The following is a 16,935-nucleotide window of genomic DNA, read 5'->3' on the forward strand; positions in this document are numbered from 1 at the left end:
TAGAACACAATAAACGAACCAAATGGTGCAAAAAGTTGCAAAAAAGTTACAAAAAAAGTTCTGCAATGCTATATACATATGGAAAGAATAAATAACTGTTGCACTATTGGGTTATTGCACATTATTTAAATATTGCACAATAATGATGATCATGTGCAGTGAGTAGTGGATGTTGGACCCCGAGAGTAATGATATTGTACAGTATACAGATATTGCACAGTTATTATCAGTACCATTTAGATGTTGGATATTGCACAGTTGATAGATAGAAGGAAGTCCAGGGGTTGGGGGGTTAGACTGTGTAGTCAGTGCCCGTGTGAGTTTAGGATGGTTATGGCTTTTGGGAAAAAACTGTTCTCGAGTCTGTTTGTCCTTGTTGTGATGCACTTGTAGCGCCTCCCTGAGGGCGGCAGGTCAAACAGATCAGAGCCAGGGTGGGAGCTGTCCTTGATGATGTTTTTTGCTCTGCTGAGGCAGCGGGAGGTGTAAATGTCCATCAGGGAGGGGAGAGGGCAGCCGATGATCTTCTGTGCTGCCTTTACTACTCTCTGAAGCCTCTCCCTGTCTGCCATGGTGCAGCTGCTGTACCATACTGTGATACAGTAAGTCAGCAGGCTCTCCATGGACAAGCGGTAGAAGGTCAGTAGCAGGTTGGAGTCCAGGTTGTGCTTTCTGAGGACCCCCAGGAAGTGTAACCACTGCTGAGCCTTCTTGATGACTGTTGTGATGTTGTCTGTCCAGGAGATGTCAGTGGAGATAAGGACGCAGAGAAACTGGAAGTTATGGACCCTCTCCACACACTCCCCGTTGATGTAAAGGGGGGCTAAGTCGGTGCTGTGCCTCCTGAAGTCGACAATGATCTCCTTGGTTTTCCTGGTGTTCAGAACCAGATTGTTTTTTGAACACCAGGCTGCCAACTTCAGGACCTCCTCTCTGTAAGCTGCCTCGTCTCCCTTTGAGATAAGTCCGACCACTGTGGTGTCGTCAGCAAACTTGATGATGAGGTTGTTGTTGTGGGCCGGACTGCAGTCGTGGGTGTAGAGAGAGTACAGGAGGGGGCTCAGCACACAGCCTTGTGGGGTACCGGTGCTGAGTGTGCGAATGGAGGAGTGGCGGAGGCAGAGTCTCACAGTCTGGAGCCGGTTGTTAAGAAAGTCTTTTATCCAGACACATGTGAGTGGGGAGAGGCCAAGAGTGACCAGTTTAGTGATGAGAATGTCAGGAATGATTGTATTAAAAGCTGAGCTGTAATCCACAAAGAACATCCAGACGTAGCTCTGCTGCTGCTCCAGATGGCTCAGCACAGAGTGGAGAGCTAAGGTGATGGTGTCTTCTGTGGATTTGTTCGCGTGATATGCGAATTGGTAGGGATCAAAGTCTTGGGTGAGATAGTCCTTGATGTGCTGGAGAACCAGTCTCTCAAAGCACTTCATGATTACCGGAGTGAGGGCCACAGGGCGATAATCATTTAGGCTGGTGATGGGAGACTTCTTCAGCACTGGTATGAGTGTGGCTGATTTTAGGCAGGACGGAATGACTGCCTGGGCTAGGGAAAGTTGCCCCTTTACAGTGAGTGGAGTGGTGCAGGAACACGGTGAGGGTGGGAGCAGGGCTGGAGCAAGTGAGTGCCGCTGGTGTGATGATTCAAAGCGAGAAAAGAAGCAGTTTAGCTCCTCTGCTAGCGGCACACTCAGGATTATTTGTTGAAGACTGCAGTTTGATTATGATCACGTTTGACTTTTGATGGTTTTGAATAAAGCGCACTTTGTACTTTTGCACCATGGCCTGTTCTTTGGGTCCTTATAATCCTTGTCCATCTTGGTTCATGACTATCAATGTCCTGGAAGACAGATGATGCCAAAGGCTGTGGGCACCCAGGACATCACAGTGTAGAGCTGCATTGGTTAAACGGTATGTTTAAATGTCGACATACTAAATGCTTATTTCCCCCACCGTACGGTGTGAAACTCACACTGAGAGACACAATTATTAAACACTTTTGCTGTGCTGCACAGTCACTTGTCCCGTTTTTACCCAGAGGTCCTTGGGCTACTGTCATCCACATATTTTCTGAATGTTGTCTGATGTGCATTTACTGTGTGATGTTCTGTTTTTGGTATTATATTACCGTCAGGGGTCTGTGGGAGACTACTATGCATTGATCTTATCGTACAGACACAACCTTACATTCAATTTTAAATCAAGTTCAGGTGTAAATTGTTAAATTCAATCGGCAGCATGTTGACCGACTCTATATATGTATGGTTCACAACTACAAAAAAAAAACAAAAATAATGAGACCTCACTACCAGTTATATTTTTCCTTATCTTTAAGCACTGTATATAAATAATATTTTTTTTGTTAGCTCATGAAAAAGTGATAAGACAATGTAGTCAGAGTTCAGATACTGCAGTGCATCTTCCCACAGGTGGGGAAAAAAAAAATCAGCATACCCTGCAAATAAAATCAGACGTGTTGTGTTGTTTATGGAAACTTAGAAATGAAAATACAAAGACAAAGGAAAAAGTGAATAAAGGCAGCGACCAATCAAATTCAGACTACTAAAGTGCTTAATTTCAATTAAACTCTCCACTCTGCTATAGACGATAGAAGAAACCACATTGCGTTTCACATTTAAAAGCAGTAAATTTGTTACTTGTTTAAAAAAAAAAAAACATCCAATGGATCCAAATTTCATTAAAGTTTTATGTGGCAACCAGCTGCCAATTTGTTGAATAAGCTTAAGATGTAAAAGATTTATATCCTAACATCCCAGGTCAGCTAACCTTTTTCAAGCAGAGTACAGAAGGGGGCACAGAACTGGGAAATTCTCAGCAGGGTAGTGCTACACAAACAATGGCTAACAAGTTTGTTATAGCACATTAGCTTGCTCTTTTGTCTAGATGTAATGTCACGTTCAATTCCACATCATGCACTTATCAAATAAATGTACATTTAGAAAAAAGAAGTAAAGGGGATGATTACTGTCCATCTGCTTTGATTGAGGGTGCATGCATTTTTATTTTAATTTGCAAATAAATAGGCAGTTCTCTTGTTACATTTCAGAAAAAAAAAGAGATAAATGGATTATTTTTCTCATAAGACACACCAAGCAGACCTCTGATTCCTTCCCAATTATATGAATTACATGAGCGGCGAGCGTTCTGACACAAGCGTCTTGAGATTGACTTTAAGTTAAGGGTTGCAGTGTCTCGAGTGGTGTTTGTGTGTTCATCCTACGTGTGCTCCATTTCTCCAGGGGGCTTGTACTCATCGAGACAAAAAAACTTTGAGACTTTGCCATTTAAGCGTGTTCACTTTCCTCTTTTCAAACAATCTAATGATAGAAGAGGCTAAGCAGTTTTGCTTATGTTTGCTACAGAAGTAAGAGCTTGATTTTGACATTTGTTTGCATACTTATAGTGCCCTCCATAATGTCGGGGACAAAGACACATTTTTTTCTTGATTTGCCCCTCTGCTCCACAGTTTAAAATTGCAAATCAAACCACTCAGACATTGTGATTAAAGTGCACATTGCAGACTTTCATTTAAGGGATTTTCAAGGCACCATCACATTTGGGACACAGCAATGGCAGGTCTATTAGAACCATCATATTTAAAACTTAGTTGCTCACAGGTGGCGCAGTGGTAGTGCTGCTGCTTTGCAGTAAGGAGACTGTGGAAGATTGTGGGTTCGCTTCCCAGTTCCTCCCTGTGTGGATAGCGCTTTGAGTACTGAGAAAAGCGCTATATAAATGTAATGAATTCTTATTATTATTACTATTTATTCCTCACATGCAAGGACTGCCTCAGCGATTTAAAACCTCAATGTTCTCACTCTATTTAGTTTATTACATTACATTAGAACATTAGAACACTCTAGACGAGAACAGGCCATTCAGCCCAACAAAGCTCACCAGTCCTGTCCACTTATTTTTTCCAAAAAAATATCAAGTTGAGTTTTGAAAGTTCCCAACATCTTACTGTCTACCACACTACTTGGTAGCTTATTCCAAGGGTCTATCGTTCTTTGTGTAAAGAAAAACTTCCTAATGTTTGTGCGAAATTTACCCTTAACAAGTTTCCAACTGTGTCCCCGTGTTCTTGATGAACTCATTTTAAAATAACAGTCGCGATCCACTGGACTAATTCACTTCATAATTTTAAACACTTCAATCAGGTCACCTCTTAATCTTCTTTTTCTTAAACTGTAAAGGCTCAGCTCTTTTAATCTTTCCTCATAACATCTCCTGTAGCCCTGGAATCAGCCCAGTCGCTCTTCTCTAGACCTTCTCTAGTGCTGCTACTGTAGCCTGGAGACCAAAACTGCACCCAGGACTCCAGATGAGGCCTCACCAGTGTGTTATAAAGGTTGAGCAGAACCTCCTGTGACTTGTACTCCATACATCAAGGCGCTATATAACCTGACATTCTTTTAGCCTACTTAATGGCTTCTGAACACTGTCGGGAAGTCGATAGCTTAGAGAGTCCACTACGACTCCTAAATCCTTCTCATAAGGTGTACTCTCGATTTTCCGATCGCCCATTGTGTATTCAAACCTAACATTTTTACTTCCTATGTGTAATACTTTACATTTACTGACATTATATTTCATCTGCCACAAATCTGCCCAAGCCTGTGTGCTATCCAAGTCCTTCTGTGATGATATAACAGATTCCAAATTATCTGCTAATCCACCTATCTTGGTATCATCTGCAAACTTAACCAGCTTGTTACTTATATTCCTATCTAAATCATTTAAATATATTAAAAATAGCAGCGGCCCCAGCACTGACCCCTATGGAACACCACTCTTAACATCACTCAATTCTGATGAGGTTACTCGCACCATCACCCTCTGCTTCCTGTGTCTGAACCAAGTTTGCACCCATCTAAAAACAACACCCTGAACTCCCACTTCTTTTAGTTTGATGCCCACCCTATCATGTGGCACCTTATCAAATGCTTTCTGAAAGTCAAGATCAATAATCTCATCTGCTCCACTCTGGTCGTATCCTTTTGTTGCTTCCTCATAGAATTCCAGCCTGTCAGTAAAACACGACCTCCCTCTTCTGACCCCATGCTGACTGTTCCTAATAACTCCTTCCATTAATTTTCCTGTGATGCATGTTAAGCTAACTGGCCTATAGTTGCTTGGATCTGCCCTGTCACCCTTTTTATATAATGGGATGATATTTGCCATTTTCCAGTCCAGTCCAGTCCAGTACATGGAGCATCCTGTGGGGAACCAAACACTGTATGGAGCCCTGGGGTTTGTTCTCCTTGTTGTTTGTAGCATGCAGAAGTCAGTATTATTGTACTTCAAGTTTGGGGGGAGGAGTTTCAGGTCGGTGAGTCGGGAGTCCCCCTAGTTGTTCAGAGTATGCGCCCCTTTAGTTACAAAAAGTGCTGTCCCTTGGTGTACATAACATGGACTTTCTGGAGCGATCACCACTTGAGTTACGTTAAAGGTACCTTTTGGTGTCCAGAGAGCACACCCTTTAACTTTCATAAACATTGTCGCCTACGTCATCTGATGCAGCTTTACCCAACCTGTGGGCTGTGACCAGCTGTGCTCCAACAATTGTGCCTGATTCACCGTGCTGACAAAACGACCACCACTCAGCTCTGATGATCAGGCTTGATTCACCGCAGCAGCACTGCAGGTTGATCGTGGCTGATCCTGGATGGCCTCCCCCAATCCCACTGTGACAATCCTACTCGATTTATTGATAACAGTTTAGCTACTTCCTCCCACCCAGGAAAATTACTTCTAAAAACATTCTGTAATAACGCATGAGTTACATTTTTGTGAGGAAGTAGATAACCTCCCAGCGGTAACAGGAACTAATGAGGAGGAATTGTTCAAAGTGGAATGGATGATATTATTTATCTTGACTTTCAGATAGCATCTGATAAGGCGCCACATGAGAGGGTGGGCATCAAACTAAAAGAAGTGGGAATTTAGGGTGTGGTGTGTAGATGGGTACAGAATCAGCTCAGACACACGAAGCAAAGGGTGATGGTGTAAGAAACCTCATTAGAATTGGTCGATGTTAAGAGTGGTGACCAGCAGGGGTCAGTGCTGGGACTTCTGCTATTTTTAATATATATAAATGATTTAGATAGGAATATAAAGAGCAAGCTGGTAAAGTTTGCAGGTGATATCACGATAGATGGATTACCAGCTCATTTGGAATCTATTAAATCAGGGGTGCCCAACTCCAGTCCTGGAGGGCCGCAGGTTTTCATTCTAACCCTTTTCTTAATGAGTGACTGGTTTTGGTTGCTAATTGACTTCTTTTGAATTCATTTTCTTTGACTTGCTCTTGGAGACTCAGACCCCTTAATTGTTTCTTTTTCCTTAATTAGCAGCTGAACAATAACAAGACACAAAATGAGCCAAAACAGGCCCAGCAAACTGTGACCATCATACAATATCTGAAAATAAAGAAAGGTGAAGGTCTCAGGAATGCTGATCTGCTCTTAGAAAAGAGAAGATCCTTAATTTTGGAAATGTCTGCTATTGCACAATGAGAGCGGCAACAAGCCATGGAATTAAAGAACGGTTTTAATTAACGACAAGACTCAGCGCCTCATTAAGCAGCTGGTTGGAGTGAAATTGGTTGGAGTTTCAGGCTCTGACTTAGCTGGCCTTCTGTTGGCTCACTCACTTCACATATCACTTCTACGTTGGTGCCATTTAAGGAAAGAAATGAAGCAATTCAGAGAAACGACGAAGAAATTCAGGGAAACATTTCTTAAAAACCAAGTCAATTAAACTTAATTCAAAAGAAGTTAATTAGCAGCAAAAACAGGTCACTAATTAAGAAAAGGGCTAGAATGAAAACCTGCAGCCACTGCGGCCCTCCAGGAACGGAGTTGGGCACCCCTGTATTAAATCATTACAGAAGGTCTTGGACAGCACACAGGCTTGGGCAAAGTTTTAGCAGATGAAATTTAATGTCAGCAAACGTAAAGTATTACACGTAGGAAGTAAAAATGTTACATTTGAATGTACAATGGGAGATGTGAAAATCGAGAGTAGACCTTATGAGAAAGGATTTAGGAGTCATAGTGGACGATATCAACTGCCAGGCAGTGCTCAAAAGCCAGTAAGGCGGCAAACAGAATGTCAGGTTATATAGCGCCTTGATGTGTGCAGTACAAGTCCATGGAGGTTCTGCTCAAGCTTTGTAACACACAGGTGAGGCCTCATCTGAAGTCCTGTGTGCAGTTTGGGTCTCCATGCTACAAAAAGGACATAACAGCACTAGAAAAAGTCCAGGGAAGAGTGTCTAGGCTGATTCTAGAGATACAGAGGATGAATTATAAAGAAATATCAAAAGAGCTGAGCCTTTACAGTTTAAGAAAAAGAAGATTAAGAGGTGAAACGAGTTAGGCGTTTAAAATTATTAAAGGAATTAGTCCAGTGGATTCAGACTGTGACACTTGAAACTTGTTAAGAGTAAATTTCACACAATCATTAGGAAGATTTTCTTTACACAGAGAACCACAGACACCTGGAATAAGTGAGCAAACAGTGCGGTAGACAGACTTTAGAGAAGTGGGCATGCTGGCGTCCTGGCAGGGTTGGACCTAAGAACAATACCTGGCCAGCAGGTCAGTGTGATGGAAGGACAGGGGAAGAAAATCTGTCAGGACTGCCGGCTCCCCCGACACACTAGAGAGCAGCATCTTTGAGTCAGTATTCCCACACGCACACCCACAGGGCATGCTGGGACCCGTAGTCCTGTGGGTCAGCCCCATTGGCTGCGGGGAGTAATCAACCCTGCTTTATGGGCCTTCCGTTTGACACCAGATGTGTTTTCATCGGGTTATGCCCTAGCACCGGAAGTACTCCCGGGTCCAAGGTAAAAGGTGCTGCTTGACCTCATCCAGGTGAGTTGGAGTCGCATATGAAGAATGAATCAGGTAGGTATGGAGAAAGAGAGAAGAATTGTATTAAATTATTGTGCCTATGTTGAAGCCTTTTTAAGGTATTTTCTATGTGTGTTTGCACCCGGGAGTTGTGTCTGTGCAATTGTGTTAGGAGTTCCGCAACGCCCCCTACTGGTCACAATGTTTTTTTACCTTCTTTCTCTTGCTGCAAGCACAGTCTGAGTTCATGAATCGTGGCTTTGTCAGTAGCTGTTTGCACTTTAATCTGGTCCAGCATGTCTTCTAGGTTTGTTCTAAAAGAAAACACAACAATGTAATCATTAACATTTTAGCAAAACAAAGTGGTTGGCACCTGACTAGTTCTCTCCAAATTGAACTCAAAAACCTTCAAGGTGACTTTTTTAGTTGAAAAATTAATAAAAAAAAAAATGAGATCAATCCAGTTACAGAATGAAAAGAAACAGTAATGTATTGGACATGGCAGTCATCTTTAAGTGTTTCACCATGAAGACCACGCAGACAAAGTAAAACAACAAAAGTGAAGGAATGAGAAACACCATGGTGGGTGCCTTTTGTTTCTTGCTGAGAAGCACAGTAGGTCTACTGCCTCATGGGTCGACCCCCTTACTTTGAATCTCAAGCCCACTTGCTACTTGTATCCAGTTTGCACATTCTCTGTATGTCAGGCGGATGGCTTTTCTTTCACATCCCAAAGATGTGTTTTCTCATTGGTGATTCAATTTATCCACATGTGAATATACAGTAAGTCTGTGTGGGTGTTAATGGGATTTTTGAAGGACTGGCTCCAAGTCCAGTGCTGGTTTCTTTACTGCACTTTATGTTGTCACAAAAAGCTCTGACCTCCTATGACCCTGAATTGCAGGCAGAGTGGCATTCTGGTTAAGGTTTTTGATTTCAACCCCTGAGGGTATGGGCTTAAATCCCACTACATGACATTGTGGGACCCTGAGCAAGTCACTTGACCTGCTTTTGATCCAATTGGAAAAACAATAGAAATGGAACCAATTTGTAAGTACCAGGCAGGATTATTTGGCATCCCAGAATCCCGGCATCCTGGAATGACTATGAGACCCTTACCTGGATGGCAGGACAAGAGTAAGGAGCAGTGTGGGAACGCTCCTAATTTTGTATATTTTTACCCAAGGCCACGGTAACCATGTGGAACCCTGCAGGGCATGATGGGCGGTGTAGTGCCAAAAGTCAGCCCAGCTGGACTCCAGTGGTGCCACCAGTGGGTGCTGTAGAGATTCACAACCCCTACTTTTTGGGTTTTCTGCCTGACCTGAGAATGCTACCATCAGGCTCCCGGGTCTGACATAAAAGGAAGCCATCTAGCCTCTTCCATTGGAGTCTGAGTCAAAAGAAAGGAAAGCAATACTCACTGGAGGGAGACAGATGGAGAAAAGAGAAGGAAGGAAGGAAGGAAGGAAGGAAGGAAGGAAGGAAGGAAGGAAGGAAGGAAGGAAGGAAGGAGCATTTCAGTGGAAACCTTAGTGAGGTATTGGCAAAATAAAATACTTTTGATTGAACCCGTGACAGTCTTTGCATTGGTAGTATCCAGGGTTTGGGCCTCGGTGGCACTACCTATATGTCACAAACTGTGTCTCACATGTTGTAAGTCACCTTGGATAAAGGTGTCAGCCAAAAAAATAACTCTAAATGAATTGGGTAAAGCAGGACTGGGAATATGTAGTCTCACGGGAGCTAGACGTGATTCTCACACGAGAATTATGTCTGTGCAGTGTGACATACTGAAATGACGGTAAAAATACTTGTTAATATGAAGGGTTCATATTGTTTATTTCTCAAACGAGAACACAAGGCAGGGACAAAACCCATTAAAAAGTGCATAGTGAATTGCGGCAAAAATCCCCACTGCAAAAGCTCTCCACGCTGGGCTTCTTCCTAAAACAACCGCAACTCTCAATTCCTCCAGTCTGCACATTTTAAACTGTTGATGGGGTTTCAGGGAGAGAGCAAAAGAAAGGTGAATAGAAGACTTGATGCTGAGAGAAAATAAAAAGCTACAATTGCTCTAATCCATTCATGACTTCAGCAGCACAAGCCAACTTAAGTTTAATAATAAATTTGCATGTTGCAATGAGTGCTGAGACAGTAGAGACAGAAACACACACGTAGACCACCACAACTACTGGGCTCCACACATTTGAGGAGTGCCTCTGTCTGCTCCAGTATCCTTCTGTCATTTTAACTATTGCATCACTTTATGACATAACAACAGCAAGTATAGTTTAGATGATGTGAGAAACGCCCGGACACCACCAGACTGAGACACCATCTTTATAAAAAGCACACGTTTTACTAACACAAGTCTTGCACAACACAGCACACTGTGCTCCCAGCACTAACCACCTCTAACACGGGCCTTTTCTCCAATGTCCTTGGACCGCCTTTCCTTTCTCCACGGGAGCTTCGTCCTGCTCCCACTCCCGACTCTAGCTCCCAGACTGTAGGAAGGCGGCCCCTTTAATGTTCACCCGGACGTGCTCCAGGTGCTCGATGATGCTCTTCCGGCAGCACTTCCTGGTGTGGCGGAAGTTCTGCTCTTGCACCTGGAAGCACTCCGCGCGTCCCTGGATGGATCTTCCTCCATCTTCCCAGGTGTGGCGGAAGTGAAGGTTTCCGAGGCTCTCTGAGGCTTGGGGCACCCCCTGGCGGTGACCACGGGCCCCACTGGGCTTGAGCCTCCTTGCTCCTCTCTCGTGGTCCTCTCAAGATCCAGGGCAGTTGCCCCCTCGTGGCTCGGGGGACGTAAACGCCACCTCCCGGTCCTTCCAGGCATCCCGGCTGGGTCTGTCCCCCAGCCTCCTGTGATACTAAGCATTGTAGTGTATGTAAATACAATGTGTTAAAAGGCTGCGGCTATTTTCTCATGGCGTGTTTGTAGTTCCAATGTTAAATTTCTTTAGTTATTTATTTGGATGTGCAGTCAGAGGGTGGATGCCGTGTTGTATTATTCGTGCTTTACTGGTGTTGTTAGGCAGATTTATAAATGTGGGTGTTTGGAATACTGAAATCTGCACCTCCTGCGGTTCTTCGTTATCCACTCTCTTAAAGGCTGTCCCTTGATGGGATGTGACACACCATTTACTTCAAATGCTTATACAGTAATCCCTCCTCCATCGCGGGGGTTGCGTTCCAGAGCCACCCGCGAAATAAGAAAATCCGCGAAGTAGAAACCATATGTTTATATGGTTATTTTTATATTGTCATGCTTGGGTCACAGATTTGCGCAGAAACACAGGAGGTTGTAGAGAGACAGGAACGTTATTCAAACACTGCAAACAAACATTTGTCTCTTTTTCAAAAGTTTAAACTGTGCTCCATGACAAGACAGAGATGACAGTTCAGTCTCACAATTAAAAGAATGCAAACATATCTTCCTCTTCAAAGGAGCAAATAAATCAATAGGGCTGTTTGGCTTGTAAGTATGCGAAGCACCGCGGCACAAAGCTGTTGAAGGCGGCAGCTCACACCCCCTCCGTCAGGAGCAGAGAGAGAGAGAGAGAGTTAGAGAGAGATAGAGAGAGACAGATTAAAAAATCTATACGTGCCCTTTGAGCTTTTAAGTATGCGAAGCACCGTGCAGCATACTTAAAAGCTGCACACAGAAGGTAGCAAAGTGAAGATAATCTTTCAGCATTTTTAGACGAGCGTCCGTATCGTCTAGGTGTGCAAACAGCCCCCCTGCTCACACCCCCTACGTCAGGATCACAGATAGTCAGCGCAAGAGACAGAGAAAAGTAAGCTGGGTAGCTTCTCAGCCATCTGCCAATAGCATCCCTTGTATGAAATCAACTGGGCAAACCAACTGAGGAAGCATGTACCAGAAATTAAAAGACCCATTGTCCTCAAAAACCCGCGAAGCAGCGAAAAATCCGCGATATATATTTAAATATGCTTATATATAAAATCCGCGATGGAGTGAAGCCGCGAAGGGCGAAGCGCGATATAGCGAGGGATTACTGTATTGCACTTCATATTTGTGCAAATATTGCTGACAATTCTTTCAAGCTTACATTGACACCTATACTATCATCGCAATGCTGAACAACAGAGAGAACACAAGGCACCTACAACAACATGTCATTCATGTTTACCATTTGCCCATTGGTGCCATTGAATGCCAATGTATAATCTAATGCTACAGAAAAGTTTTTCCTTTGCATCAGGTAACATGCAATATGCTCTCTGTACATGCCATGCACATTTACATGTCTAATAAGGGTTTTTAGGAGACGTTTCAACATCTTAAAGAGAAGCTTGCAGTCTGTTAGACCAGAAGAGCACCTTTGCATTTCAAAATCCCTGCCCCTTGTTTGAGCGCCACCTTAATGAGGCGTTGGATTGGTGTAGAAATGTGACACTCAGTGAGCCATCTAATCTTTCCCACCCAGTTATTGGCAGAATTCACTCATGATTGTCAGACGTTTACATCATATATCTGGTCAAACAATATCTAATTTTAAAATGTTTAACCAGGCAGTGAAATTAAAGTCTAACAATATCTAATTTTAAAATGCAGGGAAGCCAAATAAGCCAGTTGTTGCTCTGGTATATTTATGACCCTAATAGGTCAGATCAAACATCTGCATGCAGATAGTAAGTAGCTGAAATTCCAAAGCAAGCCTGGGGGGGGGGGGGGAGTACAAGAGGTGACTGAGATAAAAGGATATGAGCAGGCCGCCAGCTGGACTGGGCTGAAATGGGGGCCGAGTAGTGCTGAAGAGCTGAATCATGAACAGATCCCCCTCTAGTCCAGCAGGCTTGTCAAGGACAATTCATACAGAAGACCTTCATACAGCTGCTCCATTCATACAGGCCATTATACCCAAGAGCCATGCGGCACCACGTCAAGCCAGAAATCTATCAGCATACTAAGACAGAGAGCCACCTGATAGCCTATTTATCCAGGTTGTCCTAATATTGTTCTGTCAACACTCACTTTTGTACTCTGCTTAGATTTCACATTATCATATTACCTATAATACATGAAAAGGTAACACTTTAGTTTAAGTATTACAAAAATTTATTTATTATTCATTTACTGTTACATTACGCAATTTCAGCAAAGGCTTCTATTGGTCTTCGTAGCACTTATCACAAGGGACGTGACTCCCTGCAAGACAGCAGCGCTACCACTCTGCCACCATGCCACCCCATATGTGTAACTATTAACAGTATTCATTATTTAAACAATGTTGACGATTTATCTGTAAAATGTAACATACATATTTTAATGCTTTTCATCATGAAAGTGATATCAAGTATAAATCTAAGAATTCTAAATGTGCAGAGAGCTGGAATATCATAAATGTAATGTGTTCTGTGTGGCGATGCTGCTTGCTGTTGCTGTCAGGTCAGGAGGAAGCCCCAGATGTGCGTAGCGATTAAACAGCTGTGTCAGTTTTTAAGATGATGTTTACGACGGTCTGCTTTAATGATTAAGTAAACTACGAGATTAAAGTGGACATTTCGAGGTTAAAGCCGAAATTTCCACTTTAATCACAAAGTAGACCTTTTCATTATGTCTTTATTTTTTTTTTCTCTGTGGCTCAAATACGCCGGCGTACATTCTTATGGTATTGTGAAGGTGGAAAAAAAAAAGACGGCACAGAAGACGGTAAGTGAGACTTTTAGAATATATTGTGTCATTACTTTGGGGAATATGCAATCCTTTAGGATCCTAAAAGTGGCTGGAGTAGCAAGAAATTCAGGCTGGAATTCAGGGTTTGAATGTGGAGAGTTATGATGATACTCCAGAAGAAGATGACAGGACTGTATTTGGATAAATGTATATTGTTGTACATGAATAAATATAAGATATCCACTGAAAATAAGCCCTAGTGCATCTTTTGGAGCAAAAATTCATATAAGACCCGGGGAAACACGGTATGTAAAATTCACAGGTCGTATACTAAACATGTAATATCTAAGAAATGCATCTCAGTTAAGCCACCTCAGATCACTCCAAAGTGAAGTTTTGTTAGTAGGTCACATTGCAGAGATGAATAAACACTTTCCTGGTTCTTTGTAAGTGTCAAGAAGTGCTTGTTAAGGTCTTGTTACATAAGAGTAAATGAGTAATCGAGTAAGCATTTTCCCAGTACCTAAACTAAAGGGTTACCCAGGAATAAATGTGCAACTTTCTCTCCTGCCATTCTGTCTAAACGCTTGGGGTTACAGATGTAAAAGAAAGCAGGAAGTGTTGAACTTAGACGATAGCGGTCAATCCTGACCGTGACCAGGCCTTTTAAGAGTAAACATACAGGAAAGACAGATGAGGTTTGGGAAATTTGGTTCAAGTTGAGGTACTAAAGAGTCTGAAAGGGAAAACAGGGTCACCCTAGGACCCTACCGTGACAAAATACAAGGTTCATTTAAAAAGGACTCCCTGACAAAGATCAGTATTACTGCAGAGGGAAAAAGACGGTACATTTTAAAAATGTCGAAAGACAGAAAGAGGGAATAATCCTCAGAGGAATTTCTGTGCATCCTTCAGATTAACAAGGATTTTTACCATCTACTCGGGAACGAGAAGGACAAAAGTAAAAACTGTTATTGTCACAAGACAGTCACATGGAGTGCTCAATGGCCCCATTAAAGTCATTATCCATTGTTCTAAATGTAGGAAAGCTCATTTTCAAGAACAAACATCAGAGTGCAGTTCTAATTGTTATAAATAAATAAGTATGTCTAAGTGCTAGAGGTCTAAACTGAAAGTGGAATGGTCTCCAATGTCTCATTATAATACTCTCAAGTCACACAACTTTCTAATGTCTGAAACTACTTTAAACTTTAAACAAAAGGGTTTTTACAACAAGTGTAATAATATTGAAACACAAACAGCAGCTGAACCAGACAAATGCACATCAAAACGACTAAGAAAAAAGGAAAACTAAAAAGAGAGACAAAACTTCTGACTTGAATAAAAAGATAAAGGCGTATTGTCATTGGTATGTATGAATAATTTGTTGGGTGTTGGTGTGTCAGAGAGAGGATGGGCAGCATTGTTCTTAATCCTCTCCTCCACCACTACCTCCAGCTAGACCAGGGGACATCCCATTACTGAACCTGCCTTCTTAACCAGCTTGATGATTCAGTGGGCCTCTCTTGAAATGATGGTGACCAGACCAGCACATCACAGTGTAGAAAAACACACAGGCTATTGCAGAGTTGTAGAACATGTAAAGTATGTAATTATGAAAAATAAATAAATATTAGACTATATATGTATATATTGTCATGCATGTGAGCCTACCAAAGGTTGAACTGACAGACAGGATGCTATCAAAGTGGTGAAAAAAAAAAAGGGCTAAGACTAGAACTAACAGTGAGAGAGTGCGCTCACCATACAGTAGGTGATTATGAGTGGTGTGCTGGACAAGAAATGGCTGACATCAGGTACAAAGCAGAATGAAGCACTCACAGCTGTTGGTTCAGGGGCATATTTTGCTGGCTACAACCATGAGAAAGCTCAGATAGAAGACTGGGGAGCAGAGTAGGTTGTGTGTGATCTCCCTTTTTATTTCAATGATTGATACAATATAATTCGATGACATAAGAAGACTGCAACATGAAAACCATACGTAGAAGCCAAACAGGATAAACTGCAGTGCCTTTAAATATATGACAAAATTAAGCGGTTAGATGACACACAGCTCACAGGTGGCAAGTGAAGGTTTATGTAATTTTTATTCTTCTTTTGGCTGCTCCCATTTAGGGGTCACCACAGCAGATCATCCTTCTCCATCTATCCCATTTTCTGCCACACCGACTGCCTTCATGTCCTCCCCTCACCACATCCATCCTTAACATTCTTGTCTTGATGTCCCCCTCATCTCTCCTCTGCATGTGCCCAAACCATCTCAATCTCGCCTCTCTCATTTGGTCACCAAACCATTGTACCTGTGTTGTCCCCCTAATATACTCCTCCCTAATCCTGTCTACTCTTGTTGCTCCAAGCGAAAATCGTAGCATCTTCAGCTCTGCCTGCTGTCTTTTCCTCTGTGCCACCATCCCAAATCCATACGACACAGCTAGTCTCACTACTGTTTCACAGACCTTCCCTTTCATTCTTGCACTTACTTTCTATCACAAATCACTCCTGACACTCTTCTACACACTGTCCCAGTGCACTCTCTTCTTCACGTCTCTGCCCCACCCTCCATTGCTTTTCACTGTTGAACCCAAGTATTTAAATTCGTCTGCCTTCACCACCTCTGCTCTTTGCGGTCGCACAGTTCCACCACCTTCCCTCTCATTCACACACATGTACTCCGTCTTACTCCTACTGACTCTCACTCCCCTTCTCTCCTGTGTGTACTTTCACCTCTCTAGGGTTGACTCACCCTGCTGTCTACTCTCACTACAGATCACAATGTCATCCGTGAACTTCATAGTCCATGGAGACTCCTGTCTGACCTCATCTGTCAACCTGTCCATCGCCGTTGCAAACAGGAAAGTGCTCAGAGCCGATCCTTTATGTAATAAGACATTCACCTTGAACCAGGCTGTCATTCCAATGGTACACCACACCGCAGTCACACTGTCCTCATACATATCCTGCACCACCCTCACATACTTCTCTGCTACTACCAATTTCCTCATATGGAACCATAACTCCTCTCTTGGCACCCTGTCGTACTTTTTCTCTAAGCCCACAAACATGCAATGCAATTCCTTCTGACCTTCACTATACTTCCCCATCAACACTCTTAAAGTAAACATCACATCTGTAGTACTCTTTCTTGGCATGAAACCATATTGCTGCTCACATATCGCCACCTCTCCTGTCAGCTTAGCATTCATTACTCTTTCCAATATCATCATGTTGTGGCTGATCAACTTTATACCCCTGTATAAATATTCATAAATATTTATATCCAGCCCCCGGGGTCACACAAGCCAATGCACTCTTAGTGCTAGTCTCAAGCCCGGCTAAATTAGGGAGGGCTGCGTCAGGATGGGCATCCAGCAAAAAACCTGT

At 42.7% G+C, this 16,935-nt stretch overlaps 1 protein-coding gene across 1 annotated transcript in view; it reads right to left on the bottom strand.

The window, feature by feature from the left end:
• Positions 1–16,935, bottom strand: part of cntln (centlein, centrosomal protein) — a 515,615-nt gene that overhangs the window by 162,242 nt on the left and 336,438 nt on the right. Inside the window, exon 14 of the mRNA XM_028805853.2 lies at positions 8,097–8,197. Within this exon, the coding sequence (XP_028661686.1) occupies positions 8,097–8,197 (101 nt within the window). The remainder of the gene's footprint in view (positions 1–8,096; positions 8,198–16,935) is intronic.

This window comes from Erpetoichthys calabaricus, chromosome 7, assembly GCF_900747795.2.
Source record: "Erpetoichthys calabaricus chromosome 7, fErpCal1.3, whole genome shotgun sequence".
Lineage (NCBI taxonomy): Eukaryota > Metazoa > Chordata > Cladistia > Polypteriformes > Polypteridae > Erpetoichthys > Erpetoichthys calabaricus.